Genomic DNA, 19,911 nt, shown 5'->3' with positions numbered 1-19,911 from the left:
ATCAATTAACGCTAAAAAAAAGGTCTATATATTATTTGATTACAAGATAAAATAAAAAATGAGAATAATATGATTGGGAAATGGATCTTACAGATCTCGCATCATCTCCTGCCCCTTCTGGACATTAATCCAGCCCTGGTCTTTAGGACTCGTATGTAAATGCGTATCTATATTTAGACCAGTATTCCCCTTTATACCCACATATACTGAGGCACCAGGCATCTACACACGTCCACATTTACCCAGCAGATCACTCTCTGTGTCTTGCTGGGTAAAAAAAATGATAAAAAAAAAAAAAAAATAAAATAAAATAAAAAGGAACAAGTCGAGTAGAGAGACGGTTGTCGTATTCTCTCTCGAGATGCAGGGGCTTTGCCAAGAATAAGAACGAAGAAGCGAGATGATGGGTGCGTGCGTTCGTGCGTGCGTGCAACTCCCGGGGACGTGGGGACTCGTCAAACCGGTTACCCACGCGGCCGACACCAACACTGCCCTCAAGACACCAACTCCAACACCCTCTCGAGGCTCCTCAGCTCACCTCCTCTTTTCCCCTCTTCTCCCTTACCCACCCCTTCTTCCTCTTTTCTCTCCTTTTCCAACCAGTGCATCAACGCTCTACTCATCCGCAAACTAAAAAGGAAGACTAAATAATACTTGTTTTTTTTTTTTTTTTTTTTTTTTTTCATTATTTATTTTGTCCTTCATTATTTTATTTACAAACATGTTTTAAAATTATTTATTTATTTAATAAAATATATTATTTTATTTAAAATAAATTAATAGAGTACCCATGACACTGAGTAACCTTGACTACTATACTAGTAGTCCAAGTCTTCATGGTCATTTAATACCTGTACTGACGTAATTCAGTAGCCAAAGAAGTTTAAGAGTGACGAACGACGAGGATCAACGTGTGGGTGTTTTAATATATTTCTCTGTATGTCCACCGAGCTCTCACTCTTTTTCTTCCTCTTTCTTTCTCTATAGATATATATATGTATATGTATATAAATCTACATATCACATATGGTGCGTCGGTGTCTCAGTACTGCATTAAGAATCCAATGTATTCAGTACATCTGAGATATATTTATTAGCATCAGTATTTAAGTAACAAATACCGTAAATATTTAGTACCGAGGAGTTGGTATAAATTTATAAAAAAATTCAAGATGGATAAAATTTTTTGTCAAATAAACTATTCGAGTAATTAATAGGGAATTAAATGAGTGAGTAAAAATTCCGAGATAAATAAAGTAAAATAAAATAAAATATTGATCATCAGACTGCTACCAAGTTTCCTATGTAATTTTCTCAACTCCTGGGCACTTATTCTCATTTACGATCACGTTTACATCATCGAGGCAGTTAAAGTGTTACCGCTGGCCACAGGTGTGCCCTGTTTTTTTTGTTTCGCCTATTATTATTATGCTTTTTTATTTTTATTCTTATTGGTATTGTTATTATTTATTATTATTATAATTATGTAGAACGAAAATAACGAGGGTCATACGCGCTTTTTGCTTTCTCTAAGTCTTGAGCTACACTTTGTTCTTTGATTTTTATTTTATTTAACTTGCTCTGCTTTCGTTACTCTTGGATCTGCTATAACAAGTCTGTTATTATTTCCTGGTTGGTTCTATTCTTCGGGCATTGGGCTTTAACAATCATTATGCAGGGTATTGTACTGCATTTATGTATATTTTAGTTGAGGTATTTAGTCAATAACTAAATTTTTATTTCAATATTATTCATTTTTATCATAAATTAATTACATTGATTTCTTCATATTGTAAATTTTTTTTGATTACAGTGTTTGTAAATTTATGATTTTTTTTAAACAAAAAACTATAAAAAAAAAAAAATATTTGAAAAAATGCACCCATAGTTTATTAAATTTTCTATATGTGCATATTTTTATTTTTATTTTTTTTTAAAATTAAGTCGTTGAAACAAAAATTCGAAAATTTATAACTGTTTGTTACTTCAAGATCATGTGTAAATTTACATATTTTTTAATTTTTATGGGGCAAAGTGGTCATACCAACATTTGAAAAAAAATTTTTTAATTTTTTTAAAATGAGTTTCTCGTTTTATTTGAATTCCATAATTATTAAAAAAAAATGAAAATTTGGTATAAAAAAAATTTTTTTTCTTTTAATTCGTGCTCCATTTTTCCCAGTATTCCCTCCAAAATTTTTACCAACAAATAATCGATTAATGTCAAGCAATAAAAAATAAAAAAATATATATTTTTATTTATTACAACAGCCATAGAATTATTTAAGTATAAAGCTCTTGATGTAAGCACAAAGTACAACAGCGAGGGCATAAAGTTCATTCGCATTGGTATACGTATAAAGATCAAACCGATCGGTGGGGTTAAGCGGATAAACCAAAAGCCATAAGTACATCGACAGTGACTGGAGAAAGAGCAAAAGAGTGTACACAGTTCAGTATAATATAAAAGAGTGACTGAGAGAGAGAGAGAGTGAAAAAGAGAGAGAGTTGAGAGTTAAAGAGTAAAGACTTGCAAAGAGAATATATATCTATATATTTTATTTCTTACGCACGAGATGCGAATATATATACGTTACGTTATACCACATGTGTATCCAAACCCTCATAATATGTACTCGACTGCAAATACTAATGTAACCTATGTACATAGGCATTCATGTATGAGTAGGGCATAAACATCAACATGTAACCACTATACCACTACATCTTTGAAAGACAGTGCGTTTACTCGTATGTGTGCTGCATGTAGCTGAGGTGAAGTTCATTGCCTCCAATGCACTAACCGATTCTCTTTTCCCTCTCTCTTTTCTATCTCCGTCCTCTGTATACTACTTTATGCATATATTTGTATGGATACTCCCAATATTATATATATATATCAATGTAATTGTGTATACATATGCTACAAAATCTTCACTCTCGTTAATCATGTTCAATAGTCACATCTTTTTACTTTTTATTAATTTATTTATTTATTTTTTCTAATGTAATTAATTCACTAAAATATATAATACTGACGAAATTAAAATAATTGTAAGTAAAAAAAAATATGTTGGCCAAGATTGTAATTTTGTAATGAAGCCTCGGATCTGGGCTTCATATATTTATTATAATTTATAATTTAACGGGAAAGATTTCAATCGAAATTCGGTATTTAATAGGGGTCGGATCTCGGGTAAAAAATTGAAGGTATAAAAATAGAATCAGGTTCATTGATTGGAAATTATATTGACCATGTACATAAAACTGACCGACTATACGTGAAAATTAAAATAAATTTTTTATTACGAATATTAAATTTAAAGGTTTCAAAGTGTCGGGCATATACATTTTAGTCTTTACGACGAAATTAGTGAATTTCATGGACTAGATGTGTAATTAACTATCAGTAAATGAGGTAATAATTTCTAAGCAAGAGAAAATTCTCCGTATATTATTTTCCGACAGATCGACGTCCGCAGAAAATTAGAAAAAATATTATTTTTTGAAAATGTCAGAAAAATTGGAATGAAATAAATGAGCAGTAGATGGATTACATAAAACTTAACCTTCTTAGAAAAAAAAATCATTTTTTCTTACTGTCATTATTGTGATGACGATTACTATTTTTTTTTTTTTATTATGAATATTGCTCGTACGTCGACAGAGAAGAATATTACGGAGTGATCGTACGAGCCGAGGGAAAGAGGATAAAGAATAGAGATTAGGATAGAGGGACAGTGACAGAGACAGGGACAGGGACAGTGGCAGTATAATATAAACTAGTAAAGATTCTGAGTGGCGAGTCGAAGCCGATGTGTAGTAAATACAAGTACAAGTACAGCAACTCGTCCAAGTAAAGCCTATGCCAATACGTATACTTGTATCTTTGTATACTACATAGGCATTGTCCGAGTAAATAATAAAGAAAGAGACAGAATGGAGTTAACAATTGGTGAATTGAAGAGGGACGTAGTATATAACTGCAGCTTATGCACCCTCAGGGCACTATTATATGGTAATCGTTGTGTCTCTTTTCACCAGACTTAACTCTGCTCAAGTCTTTTCTCTCTTTTCTTTACTCACTTTAATGTCCGTTGTCCGTTGTGTTGGTCTTTTATTTTATTATTTTTATTTATACGTCACTCGACTTTACTTCTAGTCGTTCTTTTACCAAACACACACACGTGCACACACACCCGGTTGTGTTCACGTATTTATTGTCGTACTTTCGTAATGTCCTTTACTTCAATCTTCGCTGGACAAACTCTGGTGTATATAGTCATTTAACTGTGATATTATTTTTTTTGTTCTTTTGGTCTTTCTTCACTTCAACTATTTTTTTATTTGACAATTCTGCTCTTCAACTTCAATAAATTTTAAGTAGAGAAAGAGGGAGAGTGAAATAGATCCGCGAAAAAAAAATTGCAAGTGTATTCATTTTTTTTACTAGTTGTACTTTTCTTTAGTCCCTTAATAAATATTCGAAATAAAAAAAAATACGTTTTCTAAAAAATTCAAATTGAAAATTTTTTTTTTATTAAATTCATTTTTTCCCCATGACAGAAATAATCTTGACTTCAAATTTTAAAATAAAAATTCAGTTTTGAAAATAAATTTTAATTAGATTGAAAAAATTTTTTTAATCCTGATTAAAAATTTTCGATAGTTCAAAACGCCCCATGGTGTCTATATTACCCTTATATAAGTTTTAAAAAAAATTTCTAGAGACTTTTGCATAAATAAAATTTTTTAAAACTTAAACACTCGAATATTTACAAAATTGAAATTTTTCATAAAAAATATTTAATAAATTTCCGCATTGTTTACTGAAGTATTTTATTACTTTTTTTAGAGTCGGAACAAAATCCGGTAATGCCCGAGGATATTAACTTACAGGTATATAAAATGATACTAAATAAAATTTAACCCTCGAGCAAAATTTTTTCTTTACTCTTTCCTTAAAAAAACAAGCAAACAAATTCGAAAAAAATATAAATAATATTTATTTATAAAATTACACTGATTTAATTTAAATAATGAAAAAAGTGATAAAAAAATAAAGTAAATAAATAATTAATAAATAATGAGCGTAAAGTAATATTGAATACTGCAGTATGACTAATAACTTGCAATTAGTACTCTTATACTCTCTCGGTTATGGCTATTTAAATGTAGTATGTATATTCATGGACAAAATGAGTTATGGCGTGCTAAAGCATCGAGTGACTTAACTGGCTAGTAAACCTGCCGGTATCATATTCACTCGTACCTCATTTCCGGGACACTTTGAAAAAAAAAAAAAAAAAAAAAAAAAAAAAAAAAAATATACAACACTCTGGAGAAGATTAAAAATTCATCGATTTATTTCTAAACTATTTTAATTGCATTATATTTTTACTTTTAAAATTATATTGCATGTAAATTATTTTTGATTGAATTTTAAGAACCGCAAATTATAAAGTTATAATATTTAATAATAATAATAAAAATAATTGAATAATTGTTTTTAAACCTTTCTCTTTTGTTTATTTACACGCATATTTAAAACCATTTTGTTTTACTTTATTGGTTTTTAAATGTATGATCATATATATTACTATACTATTAATTCCTCAATAAAAATTAAAATAAATTAAATAAGAATTATAAAAAATTAATTATTTAAACTTTGAATCAAAATTATGTCCAAACTATTGAATTGACGAGCAAAATTATAGAGTAATTTTTTGTTGAGAATTAAATTCCCTACAGAAATGTATCAGTATATATTTGTCATATTTTCAATAGTTTGGCCCATAATTTAAATTTAAAGGCGTTAGAATATTAATGGAATCCAATTTTTAATTTATTTATAGCGCTGGTATGTTGTTTATCAGAGATATGATAAAAATGTATGAAAATCCATTTATAGAGAATAAAATTTTCTACAAAAATGTCCTCTACGAATTTTCTTGTATACTTGATAATTGATAAGTAGTTTCAATTTAAAAACCGTCTGGGAAAATAATAATAAATAATTTCGTTATATTAATGAATAATTTGAGATGATGATACAATTGGCGTGTCAAAGTGGCGCGTGCTTATGCAGTACTCGGTCACGTACACACAAAACCTCCACTCTTATTATATTACATGTTATTATCTACTTATCGAGTTATTGTACATATTGACTTTATTGAGTTTGATATGCTACGAATAAAAAATAGCACACACATATATTTATTTAAACGTATGTATATGTGTGTATACATATGTACATATGTATGTATGGATATAAATATATGAAAAAGTCACCAGCTGGCGCGTCTTTTTCGTCTCAACTAAACATTCTGATTCGATCGTCACACCCACACTCATATATACAAGCAACCATATAGAATATTCTATCTGATGTGATTTGATTCCCCTCAGTGTTATATATATTCCCATAAATTTTTTTTTTAAATTAAATATCTGTCATATATTTTTTTTAATCACAAATATAATTAAAAAAAAAAATTTTAATTTGCAAGCATAAATTTCTTTGCTTAGTTCTCTTAATTAATGACTAGTTGATTATATTTATATAATTACTCCTTGATTTATAAAAAATAAATTAAAATAATCACTATCGTAATTGAATTTTTTCTTATCGAAATTCAATGCATCTCCTTAAAATGTGTCTAGTTATTTCTTGGTACTATTAATTAAAAATATTTTTTAAAAAAAATTAATTTGAAGCATAATTTTTTTGAAAAGATAAAGTTAATTATTGAGTGAAGATGAAGTTAAGGAAGGTGAAGCGGAATATCGTGGAGATGAAAATAAAATAAAAGAGTATATGTATATGGTTAATACAGTATGTAGAATACGAGGGTGGTAGGATCATGGCCGAGGGTCGTCGGTTGTAGAGATTAATTTCTCTTGCCACGGCAACACAACTCTTGGATAGGATAGGATAGGATAGGATGCTTTTCAACCATCATCATCTCCATCAGGTCGGTTCGTATTTCCAGGTTCGTGACAGAGCCACGAACAAGCTTGAGCTCGAACATGACGAAGATTGTAAGATCATTCGCGTATACAACACGGCTTCTCTAAGGCTTCTTTCGACGTAACGCGTCTCTGCTCTGGTTTGCTACACACACATATATATATGTATATACTATCGCTTTTGGTATACAATACCCACTCGGCTGTTATGTGGACTGTTGCAGTAATACTATACTTGTTTTAAAGATGATAAAAAATAATAAAAAAATTTTAAATCTAAATGGTTTAAAAATAATAAAAAGAGAGATAAGAGGCCAGAGAACCGAGTTCGCGCAACCAAAGACAAGGACACTGATGTCGTTGTAACTCAATATACACACCGACTTACTTCAGGGCACACTTGTGGCATGTGCCAGCCTGTCTGCCACTCTACACTTTTTTTATACTATTATGCTACACTTTTTCTACTTACATCTGCAAGAATATAATCTCTGTAAATTATTTCATTTTTTGTTTCGTAAAAATGTCCGACATTTTTTTTTTAACATTAATTATTTTCATTTTTTCACATGGTTTTTGTAGGTCGAATTTTTATTAAAGAAAAAGCTGTACTAATTTAGATTTTTTAAAAAAATTCGTTTATAAAGGGCAAAGTGGTCAGGGTGAGTCGAACTCAAAAATTTTTATAAGACTTCTTCACCCTCTATAGACCCAAGAAAAAATAATGAGCCCGACTTTAGCCACAGATTAAATTATTTTTAAATAATTTTTGTCTGCTCACTTTAATCCCCGACTACTTGATTCAGAAAAAAAAAATATTTTTTATTTTTTAATCTGACAAAATATTTAAAGTCCATCTCATTAATATTTAAACACAAAAGTAATTGAATTTAATTTAGAAAAGAACCACGAGAATTCAATCGAGTTAATGGATTAGAGAACGAGCATGTCCCGAGGCAAATTGCACAGGTTTTAGTTAAATGAAATTCCGTCACCTAAAAAATAAAACTAAAAAGTATAAAGCTAAACTAAAATACAAAAATAAATGAACTAAAAAAAGGGAGATTTAAAGAAAGCGCACGAGTACGCGTGGCTCAGTCCTTGCGGCGCGTGACGAGTGCTAAAGTAAGTGGCTGACTTAAGTCCAGGCCAACATATAACACAAGTGTACTGCTATGCAGTAAGTCGGGGCACAGGTGTGCGAGCGTAATCGCGATGTCACGGACAAGTCACGCCCGCCCTCCTCATTCCCCTCCATCCAATTGCTTTCTCTCCTTTCTTTGCCAAAAAAAAATATCATTTCTCTCCCTGGCTGCCCTCTTGCCTCTTTTTCTCATATAAATACCCGCACATACACAAACTCATACACTTAAATATATTTATTTACCGTAGAACACACAACAACTCTACTCAATCTTCTTTACCATCCACTTGTTTTATTTTCTGTCCATTCTACCATCCACCATCTCTCTATTTTATTTTATATATGCTTATACTCCAAGAACTAGCATTCTCATTATCTTTTTCTTATTTTCTTCTCATATATAACCCACCACACACACAGTATATATAATACACATAAACACTCATACGTACACGTGTATTCACGTAAATCCAGTAGCCGCACCTTATTCATCCTCTTTCATTTATTATTATTATTATTATTATTTTTTTTTTTTTTTCAATTTTTTATTCAATACAATTTGCCGAGATGATGAAAACACGATGGATAAAATACAAGACTGATTTAATGTTGAAATTTAAAAAAACAACCAAAATAAAGTATTTTTTTTATTTCCGTTATAAAAATTGAAAACTAAAATAACACACAAGTTATCAATTTAAATGTGATCTGAATGGCTTTTGAAAAAAATTCATTTTTTTAAAGTTTTCAAAAAATACACTTTTTTTTTTTAAAACAATTTTATAGTAAACAATTTAAAAAGTAATTTTTTTTAAAATTATTAGACACGCGGGTCGAAAAAAAAATTGAGTTTGACGTAATTTTAAAAATTGAAACAAAACATTTTTTTGATTTTTTGATAAATGAAAAAAATATTTGAATATATGATAACTCATTTGGTTTTGTCTCGCTTTTGACTAAGTTGTCTTTCGTAGTACCAATTTACGTCAATTAAGTCAAATTCAAGTCAAGTTTGACTTAAATTTAAGTCATTGAAGTCAAATCCGTCAAACTTGACTTTAATTTGACTTAAATTTTTAAGCTAAGGTCATATTGAAGTTAAAAAAAATAAGTGTAGCCAAAATCAAGTAAATTAAGTCGAAATTAGGTCTTTTTTTACCTCAATTATTTTTTTATAGTCACTAAAATTTGCTATCCTTTAATAATCTATTTATTTGAAAATATATATTAATCTCGAGATATTGTGATTATTATTATTTAAATGTACATAAGAACTGTCAAAGAAGATACTGATCATTAAAGTAAGACAAGTTTAAATCCGTAAGCAAGGTTGTTTGTGAGTAGTAGAGGTAGTCGATTAACTTCTCTCTGGCTTCCTTATTCCTCAACTTGCACAAATCTTATATTGCGTGCCAAGTAGCACGTGTATCAACCAACTAATATATCCCCGGGCTATTCAATCCGACGTACCTTTTCCGTATAACTCAAGTGCTCTTACTATTTCTCTTGCTCTTGCTCTTGTTTTTGTTGTTGTTTTGGTTTTTGTACCAGTACTTGCTTCAAGATCTTCAACCAGTTTATTATCAGTTCCAGATACACTTTTTATTTAGCCTTCAAAGCAGTAAAATGTCGACAAACATGGATTTATTTTTATTTTCTTCAACGTTCTTTGTAAATATCTTTATATTAAATTATAAGTTTTTTTTTATGTTTAAATTACAAAAGAATTCATTGAAATAAAATTATAATTGCTACTTCCTGCCATGCGCCCTTTAGCCCTATTCATTTTTTTACCCTGCATAACAATACAATCTCGGTGAAAATCTCATACGTGCAAGAAGTAGTTGATGATGAGTGATCCGAAGACTGCAATACACGCACAGTCAAGAAGTTACTTTACTATTCGTTGTAATTCCACATAACAACCAACACCATAACAACACACACACAGTGAGCAAACATCTCCATAAGAACTAGTACATCCGCGGAAGACCCGAGGTCACACGTCAGACCACAATTGTTACTTATTAATTTTACCCACCACGCGAAATATGTGTATAAATAAATAACTACTGGATTCAACGACTTACCGGCACGCGTACATCACTCTACATCCGTAATTTTCTTTAGTCTGCGAGATAATTTTAACATTATTATTATTATTATTATTTTAAGTTTAAACGGATACTTTAGAAGTAGAGCCGTTAAGTAATTATGTATAACCCTGAAGGTTAATTTTTTAAGTTATTTTAATTAATGATGATTAAATTATTGTAACAGTAGAAGCTTTTTTTTGTTAAAGTTGTTTGAAAAAAACGAGAAAGTAGTAGGATTTTTATAGTCGAAGTTGTTATTAGAAATATTCTGACTACTAGTGAAGTAGGCGAAAGTGTAATCCCTAGTAGAAATAGTCAAGTTTTAACACGATTTCAAACCAGTAACTGGTCAGCGATATCGAGTAAAAACTAGAAATCATTTTTTTGATTTTAAGTTTTAATTGATTTATTAAAATTTGTTTTTTTTTTTTTTTTTTTTTTTAAATCTACCACTATAGCTAAAGGTATTGATTTAACAAATCACTACTTTTTCGAGCTACTGAAAATTTTGACAATTTCAAAACCTAAAATTTAAAAGTGACAAATTTTTCAAAGCCATATTTCATTAGATCTCTAGTCCAACTGGCCAGTTACTTGTTAGAAACTCGATATTACACTGACCAGTTTCTGGTTCAAGTTTAGTCGAACTGACCACTTACTTGACAGAAACTCGATTTCATTTCTACTAGTTACTACTACTTACTATATAGTAAGAAAATTTACCAGTCGCAGTAGTTACAACCGATGTAGTTCAGTCAGACATTAGAGCAGCAGTAGTTTTTAGTCAGACACTTGCTACTGTAGCAGTAGTTCTGACTGTAGCAGTGAGATGGACTTGAGTAGTTACGACCAATGCAATTTCAAGTCAGACACTAACCACTGTAGGCCTAGATAGTCAAAGTATAAATATGGTAAAAATAAGTAAAAAACCACGATAAGTTTTTTTTTACCCCTGGATTTTGTATTACTTTAATAAGAGATAAGTAATAACTGGAAAGTTATGATTTACTGCTTTAAAAATTGTAAAACAAAAAGTTGAATAATTAAAGAGATTCTGGACGAGTTTTATTTGTTACAATTAAAGTCTACTTCCCCTATAATTAATGCAGTATTTAAAATTAATGGTGAAGTAGTTACGGCGAAGGTAACATTAGAACAGACGATATACCCGTGTAAGTAGTTGCAACAATATTGCAATGGTAGTAGTTACGACCACCATAGTATTATCTAGCAGGTAATCTCGATGTAAATAATTAATAGCAAAAATATTAAGTAACAAGCATGTGACATATAATCCAGGATTCAGAGTCATCTACCCCAGAACAATGCCTTGGGGGCGGAAAGATGACCGACAGGTTGAGTCTTCCCGCACATTCTGCAGGCACGCGTGCATATTCTGGGCGTCACTGGACTCCAGCAACGTCCATTAATATGACTAAGTTTAACATAAACTGTAGTTGTAATCCTGAGGCCAAGAGTCACCCGAGTGACACACGCACGACTGCCACGCTTCGTGGTCACGGTCGAAGGACCCTCGCTCGAGGTACACATTCATTCCTACAGCACACTCATGTTCCTACTCATCTTATCTACTCGGAGAACCCAAGCAGAGGAACTCAACCACAACACGGTTATGGTTCGCTGCTGAGGATAAGTAATACAACTTTTTGTATCTGATTTAAAATCGTTATTAATTTTTTTCGAGGAAACCCATGAGACACCAAAGTGCCTTTGGATTTTATTCGGGCGGTTATTTACGCAGATCGCGACTCTTGCTCTCGGAATTCACGGGACAGGATTAAATCTGTCTTCTGGTTCTACTGCTGCTGTTGCGTTTGCTTCTGCTTTTGCAATCGCTGTAGGGCAGAAACACTTGAAACAGATAATAAATGTTATGAGCTACCTTCGAAGCCGGTTTCGTGATGCAAATATGGACATCGTTGTTAATACCAGACAATTATTACTACCAGATATAAATTCATACATAAATATATATATGTATATATGTGAGTATGCATAAATGTTGTAAGTTAGGTGGAGTTGTGACTATTACGCTTATATATAATATATAATAAGCGACTATTAGTGATTCTATGCGTATTCTTATGCTCGTCCCTTGTAAAAAAAGAAATTATTTTATGCTTCCTTATGCGATTAATTTTTTTTTTTACTGTAACAAGGGCTTTTTATACCCTATATTTTAAAACTATTACAATAATATTTAAAACTTTGATATTTTTAAAAAAATTTTTATTGTGGATAAAAAAAAAATTAAGATATAATATATCGTGTGATGGATTGATGTTAACTAAATTGACACGTGTTGGGGAAAATGAAACGAGAAATACTACGACAGTTGTTTAAGTATAAAGGATTGGTATATATATACTTTTAGGGGAGGAATATGTTACCTATTTTTAAACATTTAGGTTATTATTTGCGGGGGGTTGTTGGACGGAGTGTTGGTGTGCGGTCATATATTTCTGTAGAAAACCCACCACGTGTCGCGTTAAATTCCTTCATAAGTACTGGGTGCACTGAGTGACACTTTAGGCAGCAGCGGAACGCTTACACGTCATATGGACTTATTTTGTAGCTCGTGGGTACTTTGCACACATGCTGATGTTATCACGTGAGGGGGTGGCACCGTTGTGTTTTGTTAATTTACGTGTTTTTGTATTTATTATTTAAGTATAGTCTACTAGAATTAATAACAACTATCGATAATAGAAATGAATCCTTTAAATAAAATTATTTTTTTTTAATCAATGTTATTTATATTTTAAATAAATTTAGTAATTATAGTAAATAAAAATTTACCCTTTAAATCTGGGAAAAAATTTTAATAAAAAAAAAAAAATTATTTTTAGTAGAGCTAACGGGATTTTATAAGAATGTAAATGTAAGATAAAATATGAGATACTGAAAAAGTAAAAGGTTTCAAAAAATATATGTTTTTATTTTAAACCAGTAGGTGAAGATTGGAGATAAGCTCTAGCTTATCGTGAGGTCAATATGTATTGATTGGATATTAATTAACAACATGGATAAATCTATGTAGGGGAGCTGAGGTTAAAGAGATACACTATTTTTTTATTACAATGTATGAAGATTTATTTCCAGAGAAATTATTACTTCAGTAGATGATAACGTGATTAGAGAGATACTGTCTCATATATTAATATATGTATAGACAGTAAGCATACTTGTAATTTAAATTAATTTATCAGCTAAATAAAAACAGAAACCGCGATGACTCTACGACCTTTGATTTATTTTTTTATCGGTCAATGACAATTTGAAATCATTTTTTTAAAATATCAAAATTTCTGAATTTCTACTGTAAGCATCAAAAATCCAAATTGATGTTTGTATAGAAAAAAAAATAATGAATTATTTTAAAAGATCAGCTTTATTATGTAAATAAAGTAAAACTTAACACGGCAATAAAAAAAATTAAATTAACGCCATTATTATTTTGCAAATCCCATTTTATCTTTTTTGGTCCCCTCTGTTATTTTTTATCGTCCAACACAAAAGTTTTCTTCCGTGCTTTTTTTTTTACAGTCAGTGTAACGACACAAATCTTAGGTGGTGTTTACATCAAACAGTTCTCCGAGCTCGCGTTGACTAGTTTTCTACCCATCATCAAAGTTGACAATGTAGATTTAGCTCGAGCGTAGCTTTAACTTAATTTGCATTTGGGTCGTGGGAGATAAATACCCAAGTACCGAGGACCAGCAATAAAAGTACGTAAATCCTTGTTCACTCATCAGTGCCGTTAGGGTGGGTGCACGTATTTACCTAGATTCACGAGATATCCCGTGAAATGAAGGGTGTTCATGTGATAAACTCTCTAGCTCTGCATATACGTTCACTCTTGCACACATATTACATCTATCCTTCCAAGCATCCATCCATCCATCCATTTATCCACACACATGCACGGCAAACGTAAGTGTAACAGTATGTCTGTATATATTTAGATATAAATCCCAAGTAAAGTGAGCTTGAGGCTTCAAGGCCGTTATTTAAATTGAACTAATAAAACGTACGTCAGGGTGCCGTATACAACACAACTTGAGACTTGAGAATTGAGAACTCTGATACCGAGTACTTCTATTTCTTCTATTACTCTGATGCTGATCATCGCGATGAGCATCATGTAGTCATGTAATCCATGCTTCATCACGTCTTCACTACGCTTATTTAGTTCATCTTCTATTTGGTAAATTATAGCTTACTTTTATCGGCCGTTTTAATAAATCATATATCATTATAAATTTTGTCTAATTATATTTTATTTGTGATATACACTCTACTGTATATATTATTATACGATTTTATTTTATAACCTGATTTTTTTGAGAAAACGAGTTTTTGATAACTTCATTAATTTACTCAATTACACGGAAAAAAATTTTTGGTAAAAATTGTCCAAAAACTTGATGATACTGAGGACATTTAGGAAATACCCAAATTTTTTTTCATAAAATATGTAATTATATGAGTTAATGAAATAATAGATTAATTCAAATCTAATATGTAATTTTACTATGTTATAAATATATCGTGTGTTTAAAGGTAAAAGGGCTTATAGCTAAGGGTTAATAGGGATTTGTGGTGAAAGGGCGGATAAAACAAATTTTTTTTTTTGCCATTTGGTTTGAAATTGTCTGAAACGTCCTTTTACCTTTCAATTTTTTTTTTCAATTTTAAGCATAGAATGTGTCTACTACTCGATTGGCGAATAAAGAAAAGGTAAAAGGGCGCATAAATTGTTATAAGCCCTTTTACCTTTAAACACGCGATATAGCTATCACTGACCTTCGCACTCATTTAAAAGCGGTAATTACACGTATGACTCATTATAAGTAAATAGATAAATTTTTTTGTTTGAAACTATTTAAACAATAACTCAATGTTACATTCGTCACTAAGTCATTATGCCTTATCGAGTGTATTAATAAATTTACCTTACGGCTCAATCAATCACTCAAAAATTTAACCTTCAGAGTTAATTTAAAGTCTATAATACTTTACAGAAATCACTTAATTATATTTAGGCCATCGATATTTATTTTCAATGACAAAATTACTGAGTCTATATAAAGCTACGGAATTTTTTTACTGTCATTACGGTATTGAATTTTTAAAAATTACACTTCGGTACTTGAAGTATTAAGTGATTTCATAATAAATAATTATGGAGTCTAGTGAAAATAATAACGATATAAATAAGGATAAGGATACACTTGATTGTTATGCGACACCGCCATTAGCTGCTACTCTGCCTAAACGGTAATTATCTAATTATTAATAAATAATTTTAAATATTTCAAATCATTAAATTTAGATGTTGAGGTTAATTCACTCATTATTAGTTCTAGTGACAATAAATATACTTGGTATATTCATTTTAAAAATTAGAATACCAAAAAAAAATTCTTTTCGTTTCCAAAATTAAAAGAAAATTTTTATTTTTATTTTAAATTATTGTGAAAATTTTTAATTAATTTTTTGAGCTACCCTTTTTTGAAAAAAATTTTTCGGAGACAGTTAAATTTTTTTTTTTATTTTCTGGATATGTATGAAGATATTTTTGATATTTATTTGATATTAATTAATTTATTTTTATAAGTGTCAGATTTCAAGAAAATAAAATTAAAAAATCAAATGATGAAAGTGGAAATTCACAACAAAAAATATCAAAAAACTTTCAAGTTCTTAATGATAATTTTTATGTATTAAGAGAACGTAAGTTAAAATTTTTAGTTGGCATATTGATAAATAATTTTAATTTTAATGATTTTTAGAAAAATAAAAATTTATTGTTTAGATTTTCTCAGCGCAGAAGAACAAAATGAAGAATTTAGAGAAAATTTTACGGATGAATTAAATATTTTGTACAAAAAACTCGACGACGATGAAGAAAATTTCGTTCAATTTAAGAAAGAAATGGAGATAAAAATAATAAACTTGGAAAATAAAATGAAAAACTTTGTTGAGAGAGAAGAAAAATGGATGGGAATAAAAAAAAAGTTTGATGAGTTTGAAGAAACATTAAATAAAATATCAAGAAGTGTAGATAGAGATATAATTAATGTCGGATTGTTTGAGAGGATAAAAAATGTGGAAAAAAATATTGAATTGCGAGAAAAACAAATAAGGATGAGAAATATTATAATAAAAGGGTTGAAAAAAGGAAACAGTGAAACACGAGAAGAGGTCGTGGAGATGTTGAAAAAAGAATTATTTGTAGAGCCTGAAATTGAAGAATGCCGAGTAATAAGGGAGGGAAATAATTCAACGGATAGGATAATTATGGTTAAATTAAAAAATTACGAGGATAAGAGAATAATAATGACGAGGAGAGTGTTGCTGAAGGGGAAAAATTTTCGGATTCATGATGATCTGACGTGGAATGAGAGGCAGATTCAGTTATTTATAAAAGAAAAAGCTCGGGAGGAGAAACAGAAAGGAGCTTTTGTCAGAATTTTAAGAGGAAAATTGTATGTCAACGGCGAATGCTGGGAGTACCGCGAAAATGAAATTAATAATTACAGATTAATTAAACCCATTAGAGAAACTGCGGTCTAGTAAATTTAAAAATTGTGTTAAAAAATTTGCCCTAATGATTTATTACTAAAAAAATAATTTTAATTAGATTGTATATAATCAATAAAAATTTTTAATTATCGAAAGCTTGAATAAATTCATTACCAGTGTCCTTCATCGTAACAAATTATATTAGTCGATATTTGTCAGAGTATTAATTTTAAAGTCGAATGATTAAATAATTAAGATTGAATAATAAAGTAACGAGATTAAATTATAAATAGTTACAAAATGATGAATTATAAATAGTTTAAGTCTACTAAAAGTACATTTAATTAATCAGAAGGATTAGGGATCAGTCTTGGTAGAACGATTAGTACAACATGAGATCGTACTACTAGTATACTAGAGTACCAAAGTAGTAAGACTTCCGTAGTGATTAAATACGTCACGGTCGAGCGATCACAGTAGCAAGTAGCAATCGATGCTCGATAATTAAGTCGATGACTATGCACGCTTACCAAATCGATCTCTCAACGTATTTTAGAATAACATCAACTAGACTATTTAATATCTCATACTTGATGTATGTATATATATAATATATATATTATCGACACATGCCCATGTGTATATAAAAGATTAAATGGTGTTGAAAATAGTTAACGGCCCGTCTTGCCGGATCGTGCAAAGCTTTTAATCGATCAATCGATATATCGATGAATGTATACGTGTAGTGTGGTAGGTTAAATAAAATGAGTTTTTGTATTAAAGTTTTAAGTGTTGAAAAATACTAGTATTGAGGCACGATCAAACGATTCTGCACGTCTTACAACCGTGACCGTGATGCCGATGACGATGATGATGATGATGATGATGATGATGATGGTGGTGATGGTTACTGTTGGCTATTGTATTGCATTGTATTGTATAGTGCTGCGTTGTGTTGTGTTGCATTGTATGATGGTACCGATCAACATCACACGATACTCTGTACTCTGTATTGGCGTACAGACCGTCACTTCAATTGTCATTCCTCGATGAGCTTCCGTGTACATGCTTCGATTGATACACACTTTAATGAATATCATTAATCGCTTTACTATCCCACGATATACTTTTATGGAAGTATTGGTTATTTTTATTGCTATTTGTGATGAGTGATGGACGATAGCAACTAATTTTTCATAGGTTTGATATTAAATTACTGTCTATTGAGATTTGATAGATAAAATATTTTTTTTTTTGGTTGAATTTATTCATAAATGCTGGTCGGAAAAATTTTATCTTCCCCTTTTATGAAACAGGACAAGGGTAAAATGGACAAAAGGGCCAAAATTATTTCGAATTTTTACTTATCCATTTTGCCCCTTATTAGTATGTAAATAAAATCAGAGAAATTGTAAAAATGATCCTAATAAGTTACCGTATTCTTATTTTTGAATCAAAGTTAATCAGTTTTTTTTCAATCCCAAGGTACGAGGCTCGAATCCCGTGCGGAGTAAAAATAAAAAAAATATATTTATTTGAAATAATTATTTGAAATCTATTTAAATGAGCTTTACTTTTTAATTAACGTTTTTTTTTTTAATTTTTAAATTCATTTAAATATTGCTGATGAATTAAATTAGTAAAGTTAATCAGCGAGGTCTTATTTACTCGAGGGCCTGGGGGATGCGCAACGCACCGTGAGTACGGTTGAGAGAAAAATAATTGCAAGCGCAAAAGAGAGGATAGAGTGAAAATAAAAAAAAAAATAATAATAATAAATAGGAATAAAAGAGAGTGGTAGGTAAAGAGAGAAGGAGAGAACAAAAGAGAGATAGTGATGATGCCGCGAGCTAACGCGCGACCCTCGGAATTGTTTAAATGCGTGAAAGCCAGCACGATAATGAAAATGTTGGGGTGACACGAGAAAAAGGGTACACTGGACGTGTATTCATTTGTTGTACCGAGATACGTTGATCAATTTCAGTTTGTAAATTAACGTTGGAAAAACAATATATATTTTTTATACTACCGTATATTATTAATAATTATTTATTTATTTAAATAAATATTCATTTATTTACTTTCGGACTTAAACAATCGATATTGCCAATAAAATTTAAATGCCTAATTTAAATTGTTGAAAAAAAAAAAAAAAAAATGAGGACATAGCAGAATTTAAAATAATTATTCATATTTTTTAGTGATATCGCTCACTTTTATTTCTGGTATTTATTGTTATTGTTAAACATTTAATATTATATTGGCATTAAATTGGTTGAGTGATTTTGAAATATTGTTTAAATAATTGTATACAAGAGATAATTCACGTGGCCTCATTGAAATTTTAATTTTTTAAACGGACTTTAATTTATCTAGTACTTAAGTCGTTTATTTAACTAGTACTTATTTAATTATATAATAATATAAATATATATGTTCAAATAAGTTTTTAGGCGATATTTATAAATAGTTTATATATTTTAAATGACAGTTCTTGTGAAATAAAAGTAAACGAATATAAAAACTAGATAATCAATTTTCAGAATAGATAATTTAAAATATATATGTTAAAAAATATAAATATCAACTGGAGTTCAAAAGGTTACAAAAATCCAAAAAGTTGATGATTATCTTTTCATGAAAAATTATAATTAATTATTGAAAATATTTTGTATTAGTATCATTAATAAACACAAGACTGAGGGGTAGATAATATTAATAATAGTGAGTGATATTACGAAAGGTCCGCAATATATATACGTCAACATAGCAAGTATGTACGTTGAATAATGTATTGTTAGTAAAGTTAATGCACGGTCAGCTGCTGGTACGCTACAGATAGACCGTGTAATTGAGGTTTGTGTTTGCGAATCAAAGTCATCTATATCCCATGCAAGAGAGTGCCGAAATACTCCATTTATCTATATATCTGTATATATATATGCATTTGATAGCGATGCAGTCATGATCATCCTCGAATCTACAAACTGATGAATTAATGCACGCACCCGTAAAACGTATTACCAACAAAGTTATTATACAGATATAATACAAATATACATTTGTTTATCCAATCGACCACCTTCAAATAATTATTTTATATATATGTATATATCACAGCATTTATTTCTTTATTTATTATTGGGA

The 19,911-nt window shown here is 29.9% G+C and overlaps 1 protein-coding gene across 2 annotated transcripts; it reads left to right on the top strand.

The window, feature by feature from the left end:
- The first annotated feature begins 15,244 nt into the window (after positions 1-15,244).
- LOC103576583 (uncharacterized) lies at positions 15,245-16,852 on the top strand. 2 transcript variants are annotated; one of them, XM_008556872.2, is made up of 3 exons: positions 15,245-15,516; positions 15,863-15,972; positions 16,055-16,852. In XM_008556872.2, the coding sequence occupies exons 1-3, from the start codon at positions 15,422-15,424 to the stop codon at positions 16,813-16,815; spliced, it is 966 nt and encodes a 321-aa protein (XP_008555094.2). In that variant the 5' UTR covers positions 15,245-15,421; the 3' UTR covers positions 16,816-16,852. The 2 variants fall into 2 exon arrangements, with proteins under 2 accessions (XP_008555094.2, XP_053593201.1); XM_053737226.1 differs by having other exon boundaries at positions 15,247-15,516; positions 15,857-15,972.
- Positions 16,853-19,911: the final 3,059 nt, after the last annotated feature.

Source organism: Microplitis demolitor, chromosome 3 (genome assembly GCF_026212275.2).
Source record: "Microplitis demolitor isolate Queensland-Clemson2020A chromosome 3, iyMicDemo2.1a, whole genome shotgun sequence".
NCBI lineage: Eukaryota > Metazoa > Arthropoda > Insecta > Hymenoptera > Braconidae > Microplitis > Microplitis demolitor.
Note: the sequence above shows the minus strand (reverse complement) of the source record. Positions and strands in the feature narration are given on the sequence as shown.

Bases quoted from the DNA above. Each gene is read 5' to 3' on its own strand.
- LOC103576583 (XM_053737226.1), top strand. From the start codon at position 15,422: ATGGAGTCTAGTGAAAATAATAACGATATAAATAAGGATAAGGATACA. The intron at 15,517-15,856 runs GTAATTATCTAA...TATTTTTATAAG, and splicing joins GCTGCTACTCTGCCTAAACG to TGTCAGATTTCAAGAAAATA. The intron at 15,973-16,054 runs GTAAGTTAAAAT...TTTATTGTTTAG, and splicing joins TTTTTATGTATTAAGAGAAC to ATTTTCTCAGCGCAGAAGAA.